We start from the raw sequence: 15150 nt of genomic DNA on the forward strand, positions 1-15150 counted from the left end.
CCTGGACTGTTTTAACATTCCAGGTCTATGATCTCTCCTCTATATGCATAAATAAGAAATCTGTAATGAGTTTAGGGAATTGAATGTTTTAAGAAAATCACTTCATTCAACATTCAGGCTGGCTATGACTTATAAAGTGATGTATCCTCCTCAGTGCAGCATATCTGAGGGCATATAATGTGTGCTTTTCCTGTTACTGGTGGTGTTAATTTTGACTACTTGTTTAAGGTAATGGTTGTCAGGTTTCTCCACTGTAAATGTGCCATTTCCCCCATTTGCTATTAATAAAAATACTTCGTGGGAGAGATACTTTGAGACTATGCAAATAAGGCTGCCAGACAGATAAAATACAGGAAGCCCAGTCTGATCTGAATTTCCGATAACAGATAAATACCGTTTTTTGTTTTGTTTTTTTCACTCTGCCGGATCTTTGTTGTTAGGCGAGGGCTTTCTCTAGTTGAGGTGAGCTGGGGGTTACTCTCTAATTGCGTTGGCTTCTCTTCTTGCAGAGCCAGCAGGCTTTTGTAGTTGCTCTGCAGGAACTTAGTTGTCCTGCCATACATGGGATCTTAGTTCCTGGACCATGGATAGAACCCTGGTACCCTGCATGGAAGGCGGACTCTTAACCAGTGTACCACCAGGGAAGTCACCAGATGAAAACTTTTTTAGTAAAGTATGACTTGTCTTCCCAAGTTTAATTGGGCATCTTGTATTTTTGTTTGCAGGATCTAGCAAAACTTTTTGTAAATCACTTGTTCCTCATCCAACTTCAATCAGTTGTTTTGACATTCATTGAGTCTCAATTTTTACTATGATTTTGCCAAATAGTTGTTTTCTAACTGCACCTTTCTTCTTACATATACTAGCTGCTATTCCGTCTTCCTATCTTTCTATCCACTCTTAACAGCGTCTGACACACAGCAGGCACGCAAGATATTTGCTCAATGAATGAATGACTTGGCCGGGCTTCCCTGGCAACGTTTGGCAGGGGCTTGCGTTGCTCAGCCAGTTTAGGCAAGCTCTCCAGCCTTCAGAGTCACGCAGGGGCTTCTCCGAGGTAGAGGAAGACAACGATTGGCTCCTTCAGCTCCAGCGGCCCAACAGACCGCAAGTGGAGAGCGGCAGGGACCAATGGGTGCCGGCAGGAGGCGAGGCCTGCCACGCTGCAGCGGTATAACCGTGCGGCCAGCGCGCGTATCTTTCCCCGCGCTGACGATGGCTGCAGCGTCCTTTATAACCTCTTTGGTCACCCGACTGCTCCGGTCCGCGCAGAGTGGCCGCCTCCATCAACGCTCTCTCCACCTCTCGGCAGTGCGGTAAGAGGGTCGGCGGGCTGGGTCAGCGCGGAAAACCGAGGGGAGCTGAGCGCCGGCCCGCCTCGGGACGCCTTTCTGAAGCATCTCGGTCCCGGGCGGTGGTGGCCACAGAGAGGGGTGTGGCGGGGCGACGCGGCAGCCCGGCGTGGCCTTAGCGTACCGCTAGGGCTCTCGCTCCGCGCTGTGGGCTGAGCCGGGAGCCCGCCTTTCGGAGCGAGCCGGTCTCCGGCCAGCTCCGGGCGTTGTCCTGTCTCGAGGCCAGTCCGCCGGTGGGACAGGGCCCACGGTGTGGAGCAGAGGCGCAGGCGGGCTCTGGGGCGCCACGATTTACGTGGGAGCAAAAAGAAGTCATCGGCCAGGACCGACCTTGGCCGTGAAACCAAGAGCTGGAAAGCCGAGACGTTTTGGCGAGCGCGAGTAAGAGTTGTAAGCGAGCAGCGCTCAGCGACCCGCCCCTTCCCGGAACCCTAGCGGCGGAGAGGGTTAGAGCAGTCTGATGAAATCCCCCACAAGCTTTGCTCGCCCGGTGCCACCCCTTCCCTCCTCCTCCAGGCTGTGGATGTGGCTCGCGCTGCTCTACAAGCTGCCCCTTTCCCTCCCAAGCGAATAAATGTGCATTGGTCACCGGGACTTTGACTGCAGCCCGCCTGGAGTTGGTCAGTGCCAGATCGAGGAAACTGAGGTGGTGAACACCCGGGAAGAGAAGGGGAAAGCTCTGTTTGAGTTTTCTTAGGGAGGTTATAAATATTTCATGATATTTCTGATATTTCATAAATGCTCATCCTAAACATAGATTGAAGAGTTTTGGGGGGAGGGAGAGATGTGATTTCAGTTCCCTAAATCTATGCACCCTCTTTCCTTTCAGTCTTTAGAGCTTATTTGTAACAGCAGCCCCATTATCCAGGTACTGTGCTAGGCTGTGCATTATTCAGAGATGGTAAAAAACGGTTCTTTCTTTAGTGGAATTTCCCTACGTGTCAAGGGGCAGAACAGTGTGTAATTTCCAATCAGTGTAAATATGCTATTAGAGATGTTTTCCAAGGTGCTGTTGGGGCACAGAATGGGGATTAATGCATTAAAAGAAATATTATTTGAGATTTCCCTGGTGGTACAGTGGATAAAAATCCACCTGCCAATGCAGGAACATAGGTTGGATCCCTGGTCAGGAAAGATGCCACATGCTGTGGGGCAACTGAGCGCGTGTCCACAACTACTGAGCCTGCCAGCTGCGATTACTGAAGCCCGCAAGCCCTAGAGCTGGTGTTCTCTGGCCATCTGTGCTCCCGGGGCCACAGAGAAGATCCCACAATAAGAAGCCTGCAGTTGGCAAGAAAGAGTAGCCCCTACTTTCCATAACCAGAGAAAGCCCTCAGGCAACAGCAAAGACCCAGTGCAACCAAAAATTTAGTTAATTAACATAAAAATATTAATTTATTTGGCCATACTGGGTCTTAGTTGTGGCAAGTGGGATCTAATTCCCTGACCAGGGATGGAACTGACCCCCTGCATTGGGAGATCAGAGTTCTAGCCACTGGACCAGCAGAGAAGTCTCTAATCCATCGTTGAAAGGTTTCTGGGGAGACATTCAAGGATTTTCTTAGTCTGACCCTGATCTGCCTTTCCAGCCCCATCTTTTATTACTCTCTGTTCTCCTCCCTATTCCTCCCTTCCTGAGTTCTGGCCACATGTGGTTCCATGTGATTGAAAAGAGATTTATAAGGAGCTTCCAATTTGTAATCTAAAGAACTGGAACAGTTTGCTCACATTGTCTAGTAACCAGTGTCCTCCTTTCACTTTTCTGGATGAATAGATTACTTACTGCCTACTTACTGAAGGCAGTAAGTACATTTAGTATTCAGGGTTCTGATGTACTGCTTTGATTACTGCTAGTTGGTAAAATTAAAGCATCTTTTAAAAAATATAGATCTGCATGTATTCCTTTAGGTGGGTGGATGGGGATAGTGTGAGAGTTTTCATGGTTAGAGAGATAGTATTGTAGACCGTGGGGTACAGAAAAAAAAAAAAAAGAATTTTGGAGGCAGAAGTTTGTGTTTGAATTTTGTTACTATTGTTTCAGTTTCTTGTTCTGTATAGTAGGCTTATTATAATAGTCCCAAGTAACTGAGAGTAATGTCTGTAAAACTCTAACTGAAATGTCTGCTGCTGCTGCTAAATCACTTCAGTCGTGTCCGACTCTGTGTGATCCCATAGACGGCAGCCCACCAGGCTCCCCTGTCCCTGGGATTCTCCAGGCAAGAACACTGGAGTGGGTTGCCATTTCCTTCTCCAATGCATGAAAGTGAAAAGTGAAAGTGAAGTCACTCAGTCGTGTCCGACTCTTAGTGACCCCATGGACCGCAGCCTACCAGGCTCCTCCATCCATGGAATTTTCCAGGCAAGAGTACTGGAGTTGGGTGCCATTGCCTTCTCCGAACTGAAATGTCTAGTGTTTAATAAATGTAGAGTGCCATCTCCCTTTGTGTCTTTGTTCGCTCATTACTGACTAATTAGTAGATAATAGAACTCTTTCCAAAATAAGTCATGATCGTGAATTGTAAATTATATCTGATACTAATTTTTCATGGAAAATCTAGTACTGTAATCTATTGAATTAGGAAATTGAAGATGCTACTGATGGATTTTGGTTTTTAATTTTATTTGGACAGTCTTTTTTTTTTTTTTTTTTGGACAGTCTTTTCTAGTCTGTTTATTCATAATTTTAAGGGAAATTTTTCTAAACACACCTGTGAAAGCACTTCTAAATAAGTGTTAGCTAATATGGTTAATACATTTTGGATTCCCTGTGGTGCTAATTCAGTCTCCATTTCCATTTATTCTGCGGTAGCAGTAACTTTATCTGCCCTTCGGCAAAAAAAGTAAAAAAGTTGGGAAATTAGGTAATGACGCCTTCATAGGACTGTGTTTCACATTTGGCAGAGTTGTGGTCCGAGGAGGGGGCTAAAGCAATTGTATTATGAACAATACTTATTTATTGCATTGAGGCTTTGTTTTGGTTCTTGTTACTTTTTGACTTTTTTTTTTAAAGCAAATTGGCATAACATCCAGAACTTGCCTCTGAAACTTGGAACAGTGGTTTCCCCCAGAACCCTGTGTCCTTAGCTTTATTATATCATGCTTAGTCCAAATGTGCTGCTACCATTTTCTCTTAAGTTTACTGCTTTCAAAAGGAACTTTTTAATGAAGTGAAATCTAACTTCACTCAATATTTTTATAGATCCTTATTAGTATATAAATAAATAAATATAGCTATTGTATTGTTAAAGATGTGTCTCTATAAATCTAACCAGCAGAAGAGAGTTAGAAATTAATTTTTAGTTAATATATATGCTTAGCACTTTATATCTTATTTCATTTAACATAAATTACTGTCCTAAGCCCTTTTAAACTAATCTTTCACCCTATTTCTGTCCCAGGACAGGTATTTTCGGTATTATCATAGATCAAGAATGTTGCCAGGGGTACTTTATCAGCAAAGCCCTTTTGAAGAAGTTCCCTTCAACCCTAAATCTGATGGATTTATAAATATTAATGTGTTTTCCTTAATTTCCTTAATATACCATGAATATACATGAAATGCTGTTATATATTTTACACTATACTAGTATTATCACATAAAATCTTGGTAAAAGCATTTGGTTTGCTATAAAATTGTGGTATCTTTAAAAAATGTTTATTTATTTAATTAATTAATTTATTTTCCAGGTCTTAGTTGCTACATGTGGGATCTTAGTGTGGCATGCAAACTCTTAGTTGTGGCATGTGGGATCTAGTTCCCTGACCAGGGATTGAACCTGGGGCCCCTGCATTGGGAGTGTGGGGTCCTTTTAGCCACAGGACCACCAGGAAAGTCCATTGATATCATCTTAATATCTCAAAAGATGGAAATACAGATTAATATAAGGTTTAGATATAAAATTACTGCATTACGTCTAAGACACTGAGACTTGGTTTAAAGTAGGTATTTAATCACGATGTAACTTAAAAGCAGGCATTGAAGACTTTTAGACTGTTGGAGCTTTAACATTTTTAATTGACAGTGGCCTGGCAAATTAATTATATCTGACCATACAAAATATCCAGTACCCTGATGTCATCCCTGAGTATTAAATATGTGCTGTTAAAAAAAAATATGCGCTATAAGGGGAAATAGATTGTTCCAGTGTTTCAAAGAATCATATTCTTAATTAGTGTTGAGTTGTAGCATTCCTTATGACACTGGGGACAAAAATCTAAAGGGAAAGTCTTGTTTTCAGTGGGGGTCCTTTTTCTTAAGGTATACCTTCTTGTCCTACTTGAAGTAGTGTGAACTTTACTGTACGGATATATGTGGAAATAAGAAAGCCAGGAATCCTCCACACTGGAACCCAGGAAGAGCTGCATAATCAGGTGTTATTAGGGAGAGATAGGCTTTCAGAGATTTGAACATATTTTGAGGCACTACAGGTTTTTCTAGATCTGAGTTGTCTCATCGTCTGTCCCCCAACAAACAGTTTCTCATCCCTGTGATTCTGGTGTGTGAATGTAGATCAGAGAGAGGCTCTTACTGATCTAGTTCCCTACCACTACTCCTGATGCATATGCTTTTGCACTAACTAGACTGCAGGCCAGCCTAGAAATTGTTGTTCTGGACATCAGATACTCACTCTTGGTGTGTCAGCTGTGGATGGGGTATTGAGGTCTTGTGGTAGAGCACACTGCCATCTATGAGATGGATTTGCCCTAGTCCCCCTTCCAATCCCTATTCTTTTTTAAAAAAATTAATTAATTAATTTTTGATTGTGCTGGGTCTTCCTTGCTGTGCGATGGCTTTCTCTAGCTGCTGCAAGCGGGGGCTACTCTTTGTTACGGTGCACAGGCTTCTCATTGCATGACTTCTCTTGCCACAGGACATGGGCTCTAAGTGTGCGGGCTTCCATAGGGGCAGCTCACAGGCCATAGCGTGATGCCTTCCTAACTGCCACATAGACTTAGCTTCGCTGAGGTATGTGGGATTTTCTTGGATCAGGGATTGAACCTGTATCCCCTGCATTGGAAGGTGGATTCTTATCCACTGTACCACCAGGGAAGTCCACAATCCCTATCCTGAAAAAATCTTTTCGAGGAAGAACTATGGAGAGCAGTTGTTGTTGTGTCTAATCTTTGCAACCCCATGGACGGCAGCATACCAGGCTTCCCTGTCCTTCACCATCTCCTGGAGTTTGCTCAAACTCATGTCCATTGAGTCGGTGATGCCATATAACTATTTCATCCTCTGTTGTACACTTCTCCTTCTGCCTTCAATCTTTCCCAGCATCAGGGTCTTTTCCAATGAGTCAGCTGTTCCCATCAAGTGGCCAAAGTATTGGAGCTTTAGCTTCAAGCAGCAGTCCTTTCAATGAATATTCAGAGTTGATTTCCCTTAGGATTGACTGGTTTGATCTCCTTGCAGTCCAAGAAACTCTCAATAGTCTTCTCCAGCACCACAATTCAAAAGCATCAGTTCTTAGGCACTCAGCCTTCTTTATGGTCCAACTTTTACATCTGTAAATGACTACTGGAAAAACCATAGCTTTGACTACGGACCTTTGTCGAGAAAGTAATGTCTCTGCTTTTTAATATGCTGTCTAGGTTGGTCACAGCCTTTCTTCCAGGGAGCAAGTGTCTTTTAATTTCATGGCAGTGATTTTGGAGCCCAAGAAAATAAAATCTCTCACTGTTTCCACTTTCCCCCCTACTATTTGTCATGAAGTGATGGGGCTGGATGCCATCATCTTAGTTTTTTGAATGTTGAGTTTTAAGCCATCTTTTTCACTCTTCTCTTTCACCCTCATCAAGAGGCTCTTTAGTTCTTCTTCACTTTCTGCCATGAGGGTGGTATCATATACGTATCTGAGGTTATTGATATTTCTCCCAACAATCTTGATTCTAGCTTGTGCATCAACCAGCCCAGCATTTCTCATGATATACTCTGCATAGAAGTTAAATAAGCAGGGTGACAATATACAGCCTTGACATACTCCTTTCCTGATTTGGAACCAGTCTGTTGTTCCATGTCCAGTTCTAACTGTTGTTTCTTGACCTGCATACAGATTCTCAGGAGGCAAGTCAGGTGGTCTGATATTCCCATCTCTTTAAGAATTTTCCACGGTTTATAGTGATCCACACAGTCAAAGGCTTTAGTGTATGTAGTCAATGAAGCAGAAATAGATGTTTTTCTGGAATTCCCTTGCTTTCTCTGTGATCCAACAAATGTTGGCAATTTGGTCTCTGGTCCTTCTGCCTTTTCTAAACCCAGCTTGTACCTCTGGAAGTTCTCAGTTCACATACTGCTGAAGCCTAGCTTGAAGGATTTTGAGCGTTACCTTGCTAGCATGTGAAATGAGTGCAATTGTATGTAGTTTGAACATTCTTTGGCATTGCCCTTCTTTGAGATTGGAATGAAAACGAATTTTTCTAGTCCTGTGGCTACTCCTGAGTTTTCCAAGTTTGCTGACATATTGAGCGTAGCACTTTATCTAGGTCATTAAGCCCTTTTTCTGTTTAGTTCTTCTGTGTGTACTTGCCACCTCTTCTTCATCTCTTCTTCTTCTGTTGAGTCCCTTACTCTTTCTGACCTTTGTATTTTTCGTCCTGCATGAAATGTTCACTTAATATCTCCAGTTTTCTTGAATAGATCTCTGCTCTTTCCCATTCTATTAATTTCCTCTACTTCTTTGCATTGTTCACTTAAGACTTTCTTTTCTCTCTTTGTTATTCTCTGGAACTCTGTACTCAGTTGGGTATATCTTTCCCTTTCTCCCTTGCTTTTTGCTTCTCTTCTTTCCTCAGCTATTTGTAAAGCCTCCTCAGACAACCACTTTGCCTTCTTGGGTTTCTTTTTCTTTGGGATGGTTTTGATCACTGCCTCCTGTACAATGTTAAGCCTCCATCCATAGTTCTTTAGGCACTCTGTCTACCAGATCTAATCACTTGAATCTATTTGTCACCTCCATTATATAATCATAAGGGGTTTGATTTAGGTCATACCTGGATGGCCTAATGGTTTTCCCTATTTTCTTCAATTTTAGCCTGAAATTTTGCAGTCAGTATTGTCCAGTATATTGTTTATTGGTTTAACTGTGTAACATCATTTAAATATTTAAAAGTACATATAAATTAAAAGCCAGTTCACTAACTGGGAAATGATTCGAAACATATGACTAGATGCTAACACAGGCAAAATATAAACTACGGATAGAGAACAAAACTAACATCATAGTGGTGAGAGATCAAATAAAACATTGCAAGTTAACATTTTTTTTTTTTTTTTTACCTACAGTTGTCAGGCATCAGGAGGCAGGATGATATAGCATTAAGAACCTAGACTCTGATAAAATAAAATTTAAAAAAAAAAAAGAAAGAAAAAAAATTTAAATAAAATCTATACTTTAGTTAAGAAAAAAAAAAAAGAACCTAGACTCTGGATTCAGAAGAGCTAAACACTTAGCTTAAGTCAAGTAGTAGTTATCAGTAACTTAAATTCTCCGAGGTTGGATTAATGGTAGTAATTATTTCAATCAAATTTATTTTCTTAAATATGTAGCTGGACACAGATTTACCTCTTGAACCTCTCCTTCAGATTTCAGTTGTCCCTTGATTAGGAACTATATAGTCTTATCTAAACTTTTAGTTTGGGAAAGTTTTTTTTTCCAGTTTTACTCAGAAGTAATTGACATACATCACATCCTTAGTAACTCAGTGATGAAGAATCCACCTGCAATACAGGAGACGCATGTTTGATCCCTGGGTCAGGAAGATCCCCTGGAGAAGGAAATGGCAACCCACTCCAGTATTCTGCCTAGGAAATCCCATGAACAGAGGAGCCTGGTGGGCTACAGCCCATGGGGTCTCAGAAAAGTCGGATATGACTTAGCAGCTTAACAACAACAATTGACATACATCTCTGTGTAAGTTTAAGGTATACTGCATGATGGTGTGATTTATATACATTGTGAAATGATTGCCATAATAGGTTTAGTTAAAATTCATCATTTCATATGTATATATGTTTTTAAAAAATATTTATTTAATCTTTGGCTGTGCTGGGTCTATGTTCCTGCACGCATTCTGTCTCTAGTTTTGGTGAGCCAGGCTGCTCTCTCGTTGTGGTGCTCCAGCTTATCACTGCGGTGGCTTTTGTCTTGTGGCCCGTGGGCTCAGTTGCCCTGTGGCTTGTGGGATCTTCTGGACCAGGGATCAAACCTGTGTCCCCGCATTGCAAGGTGGATTCTTCACCACTGGTCACCAGAGAAACCCTCGTATAGATATTGTTACAAAAATAAAAAGATAAAAATTCTCCTTGTGATGAGAGCTCTTAGGATCTCTTACTTTAGCTAGTTTTCTATATATTATACAGCAATGCTAACTAAAGTCTTCACTGTATATAGTACATTATGTCCCTAGTGCTTATTAACCTCATAACTAGAAGTTTGTACAGTCATCCTTCAGTATATGAGTAGGATTGTTTCAGGAACCCCAAGGATACCAAAATTGCCAGATGCTCTAAGTCCCTTATATAAAATGGCATGGTATTTGTATACAACCTATCTTCCCATATACTTTAAATCATCTCTAGATTATTTATTTATAATACCTAATACCGTGTACATGCTGTGTAGATAGTTGTAAATACAATGTAAATGCTATGTAAATAGTTGCTAGCAAATTCTTGTTTTGCTTTTTGGAATTTCCTTCCAAGTATTTTCAACCCATGGTTGGTGAATCCTTGAATGGGGAACCAATAAATAGAAGGGCCCACTGTGCCTTTTGACCATCTTCTTCCAATTCCTCCTCCCCTTCTACCCAAAGTTTTTGGTATTTAATGACACTTTTGTAGTCTTTATTTATTCTTTACAAAAATTCAAGCTATTTTTTTGGTGATTCTATTGCCTTCTGCAGAAATGAAGCTGTTATCATTTCTGGAAGGAAACTTGCTGAGCAGATCAAGCAGGAAGTGCGGCAGGAGGTGGAAGAGTGGGTGGCGTCTGGCAACAAACGGCCACACCTGAGCGTGGTTCTGGTTGGAGAGAATCCTGCAAGTCAGTCCTATGTCCTCAACAAAACCAGAGCAGCTGCCAGCGTGGGTATGTGTCACTCTCAGAGCCCAACTACTGTTAAATTGAGATTTAATCTGAGGCAAACTCTATTGTAACTTATGATTCTTTTTTCTGCTTAGAAAACCCAAACAGAGGAGGCTAATGTGATTCAACTGAATCCAAATGTTTGTCAGAAAGAAATCAGGCTGTATGTTGGGGAGGAGGTTTATAGATTAAGACTGGAGGAATACGTTTGGTTTTTTGGTGTCTTTTGGAATGTAGTCTAAATTCTGTTATAGGCTAACTTTGATAAGTGACCTTGAACACCATTTACATCTGCTTTCCTCAACTGAGCAATGAGTCTATGACTAAAGTATTTGAGCATTTGGTTGAGGAGACCTCAGTGATGTGGTCTAGAATAGTCTTGGATTTGAAGGAAATGACTCTGGCTTCTTTGAAATAGGCTGTGGTTTCTCCACCAATGGGTTCCAAAGCCAATTAAATCATACAGTTTCGACGTGACTGAAGGTTTGGATGCAGAAGGAGCAGGTCTGAGTGATGCGAGGCCTCACTGTACTGAAGACTATGTGGCCACAGAGCAGAGGTGAATGGGCTCAGTTGTGCCCCTGCCTGCCTATCTGTGGGCCAGTGGTCTGAGCACTGTGCACCTGCCCTTCTGAAGGGCTGTGAAACCACTGCACCATGAGCCCATGGCGTACTCTGCTCTTTATCACTGAGGGTTGAGGCCTCCTGCCCTCTTCATTGAAAAACTTCTAGGGTTCCCCGAGTAGCTCAGTGGTAAAGAATCTACCTGCTAATGCAGGAGACACAAGTTCAGTCCCTGACCTGGGAAGATCCCATGTGCCATGGGTCTGCTAAGCCCAGGTACCACGACTATTGAGCTTCTCCACAAGAGAAGCCTTGTTGCAGGGAGCCTGCACACTGCAGCTGGAGAGCAGACGCCACCGACCGCAACTAGGGAAAAGCCCCCGCAGTAGCAAAGACTCAGCATGGCCAAAAGCAACTATAAACACAGTTGTAAAAGAAAACCCTTCAGAACCTCCTGAAACTAGTAAGCTGTGGCTTTCTAAAACTTTGGAATGGGAGGTAGCATGGTATAGTGGAAAGAACATGGACTTTGGAACTGCCAAGACTGGCTTTGTCACTAGTCGGCTTATGTTTTGGTTTCTCTGAACCTTGTCTATAAGATGAGGTTAATGAAGAATTGATGCTTTTGAACTGTGGTGTTGGAGAAGATTCTTGAGAGTCCCTTGGACTGCAAGGAGATCCAACCAGTCCATCCTAAAGGAGACCAGTCTTGGGTGTTCATTGGTAGGACTGATGTTGAAGCTGAAACTCTTAATACTTTAGCCACCTCATGTGAAGAGCTGACTTATTTGAAAAGACCCTGATGCTGGGCAAGATTGAGGGCAGGAGGAGAAGGGGACGACAGAGGATGAGATGGTTGGATGGCATCACCGACTCAGTGGACATGAGTTTGGATGGACTCTGGGAGTTGTTGATGGACAAGGAGGCCTGGAGTGCTGCGGTTCATGGGGTCGCAGAGTCAGACACGACTGAGTGACTGAACTGAATTGAATGAAGGTTATGTAGAATAATGCATAGAAAGTATCAAGCTAGTACTCTTTTAGTGTTTTTTGTTTGAGAAGTTACTCAAGGTTACCTGTGAGCCTGTTCAAGCTTTCCAGCTACCAAGGTGGTTGTGATGATTAAAAGCCTTGCTGATAGCGTGGCAGGCAGTGTAGCCTTGCCTCAGTAAATGCCTCTATTTAATTTTATTCTTTTATACTTTGAATACTTTTGCCTAAAATTTTTTTATACGTTTTTATTGGAGTATAATTGTTTCTACAGTATTGTGTTCCTTTCTTCTTATAGTAGAGTGAATCAGTCATTGTTCTTCAGTCACCAGTTGTGTCCAGCTCTTTGCAACCCCATGGACTGCAGCTCTAGACCTCCCTGTCCCTCACCATCTCCCAGAGTTTGCCCAAGTTCGTGTTCATTGAATCGGTGATGCCATTCAGCCATCTCATCCTCTTTCACCCTCTTCTCCTGCCCTCAGTCTTTTCCAGCATCAAGGTCTTTTTCAATGAGTCAGCTGTTCGCATCAGGTGGTCAAAGTATTGGAGCTTCAGCTTCAACATCAGTCCTTCCAATGAATCCTCAGGACTGATTTCCTTTAAGATTGACTGGTCTGATTTTCTTATTTTCCAAGGGACTTCTGAGTCTTCTCCAGCACCACATTTTGAAAGCATCAGTTCTTCGGCGCTCTGCCTTCTTTATGAAACAGCTCTCATATCTCTTCATGACTACTGGAAAGACCACAGCTTTGACTAGACAGACCTTTGTCAGCAAAGTGGATGTCTTTGGTTTTTAACATACTATCTAGGTTTGTCATAGCTTTCCTGCCAAAAAATAGTAGTGTTTTAATTTCATGGCTGCAGTCACTATCCACTGTGATTTTAGAGCCCAAGAAGAGGAAAGCTGTCACTGCTTCCATCTTCTCCCCTTCTGTTTGCCATGAAGTGATAGGACTGGATGTCATGATCTTAGTTTTTTTAATATTGAGTTTTAAGCCGGCTTTTTTACTCTCCTCCTTCTCCCTCATCAAGAGGCTCTTTAGTTCCTCTTTGCTTTCTGCAATTTAAGTGGTATCATCCACTTAACAACATCATCAACTTAACCTCTGAGGTTGTTGATATTTCTCCCAGCAATCTTGATTCCAGCTTATGCTTCATCCAGCCTGGCATTTTGCATGATGTATTCTGTGTATAAGTTAAATAAACAGGGTGACAGTAAACAGCCTTTCTCAGTCCTGACCCAGTCAATTGTTCTATGTCTGGTTCTAACTGTTGCTTCTTGACCTGGGTACAGATTTCTCTGGAGGCAAGTAAGATGTTCTGGTATTCCCATCTCTTTAAGAGTTTTCCACAGTTTGTTATGAGCCACACAGTCAAAGAAAGTCTTTAGCATAGTTAATAAAGCAGAGATAGATGTTCTTCTGGAATTCCCCTGCTTTCTCTGTGATCCAGTGAATGTTGGCAGTTTGATCACTGGTTCCTTTGCCTTTTCTAAACGCAGCTTGAACATCTGAAAGTTCTCGGTTCATGTAGTGCTGAAGCCTAGCTTAGAGGATTTTGAGCATAACCTTACTAGCATGGGAGATGAGTGCGATTGTCCAGTGGTTTGAACATTCTTTAGTACTGCCCTTCTTGGGAATTGGGATGAGGATTGACCGTTTCCAGTCTGTGACCGCTGCTGGGCTTTCCAAATTTGCTGACATATTGAGTGCAGCACTTTAATAGTGTCATCTTTGAGGATTTTAAATAGTTCTGCTGGAACTCCATCACCTCCATTAGCATTATTGGCAGCAGTGCTTCCTAAGGGCCGCTTGAATTCACACTCCAGAATATCTGGCTCTGAGTGAGAGACTACACCCTTGTGGTTATCTGGGTCATTAAGATCTTTTTTGTACAATCCTTCAGTGTATTCTTTCCATCTCTTCTTGATTTCGTCTGCTTCTATTAGGTCTTTACCATTTCTGTCCTTTATTGTGGCCATCTTTGGATGAAATGTTCCTTTGATATTTCCACTTTTCTTGAAGAGATCTCTAGTCTTACCCTTTCTGTTGTTTTCCTCTGTTTCTTTGCATTGTTCATTGAAGAAGGCCTTCTTGTCCCTCCTTGCTATTCTCTGGAACTCTGCATTTAGTTGGTATACCTTTCCCTTTCTCCCTTGTTTTTTGCTTCTCTTCTTTCCTCAGCTATTTGTAAAGCTCTCATATGTATACATATATCCTCTCTTTTTTGGATTTCCCCCCCCCATTTAGGTCACACAGAGCATTAAGTAGACTTCTCTGTGCTATACAGTTGTTCTTATTTAGTCACCAGGTCATGTCCACCTCTTTGCAACCCTGTGGACTGTAACACGCCAGGCTCCTCTCTCTGTGGAATTTCCAAGGCAAGAATTCTGGAGTGGGTTGCCATTTTATTCTCTAGGGGATCTTCCCTACCCTGGTGTCAAACCCACATCTTCTGCATTGGCAGGTGGATTCTTTACCACTGAACCACCAGGGAAGCCCTGTGCTATATAGTAGGTTCTCGTTAATTATCTGTTTTATACAGGCCACCTTACTTGCCTCCTGAGAAATCTGTATGCAGGTCAAGAAGCCACAGTTAGAACCAGACATGGAACAAGGGACTGTTTCCAAGTTGGAAAAGGAGTACATCAAGGCTGTATATTGTCACCCTGCTTATTTAACTTATATGCAAAGTATGTCATGTGAAATGCTAGATTGGATGAAGCACAAGCTGGAATCAAGATTGCTGGGAGAAATATTAATAACCTCAGATATGCAGATGACACTGCCATTATGGTGGAAAGTGAAGAGGAACTGAAGAAACTCTTGATGAAAGTGAAAGAGGAGAGTGAAAAAGCTGGCTTAAAACTCGATATTCAGAAAACTAAGATCATGGCATCCAGTCCCATCACTTCATGGCAAATAGATGGGGAAACAATGAAAACAGTGACAGACTTTATTTTCTTTGGCTCCAAAATCACTGTGGATGGTGACTGCAGCCATGAAATTAAAAGATGCTTGCTTCTTGAAAGAAAAGCTATGACAATCCTAGACAGCATATTAAAAAGCAGAGACTTTACTTTGCTGACAAAGGTCCGTCTAGTCAAAGGTATGGTTTTTCCAGTAGTCATGTATGGGTGTGACAGTTGGACCTTAAAGAAAG

General features: G+C 42.1%; 1 protein-coding gene across 1 annotated transcript in view; it reads left to right on the top strand.

The window, feature by feature from the left end:
- Positions 1-1138: 1138 nt before the first annotated feature.
- MTHFD2 (methylenetetrahydrofolate dehydrogenase (NADP+ dependent) 2, methenyltetrahydrofolate cyclohydrolase) overlaps positions 1139-15150 on the top strand; it is a 29009-nt gene continuing 14997 nt past the window's right edge. Inside the window, exons 1-2 of the mRNA XM_065929583.1 lie at positions 1139-1316; positions 10254-10438. Of these exons, the coding sequence (XP_065785655.1) occupies positions 1216-1316; positions 10254-10438 (286 nt within the window). The 5' untranslated portion in view covers positions 1139-1215. The remainder of the gene's footprint in view (positions 1317-10253; positions 10439-15150) is intronic.

Source organism: Muntiacus reevesi, chromosome 3 (genome assembly GCF_963930625.1).
Source record: "Muntiacus reevesi chromosome 3, mMunRee1.1, whole genome shotgun sequence".
Lineage (NCBI taxonomy): Eukaryota > Metazoa > Chordata > Mammalia > Artiodactyla > Cervidae > Muntiacus > Muntiacus reevesi.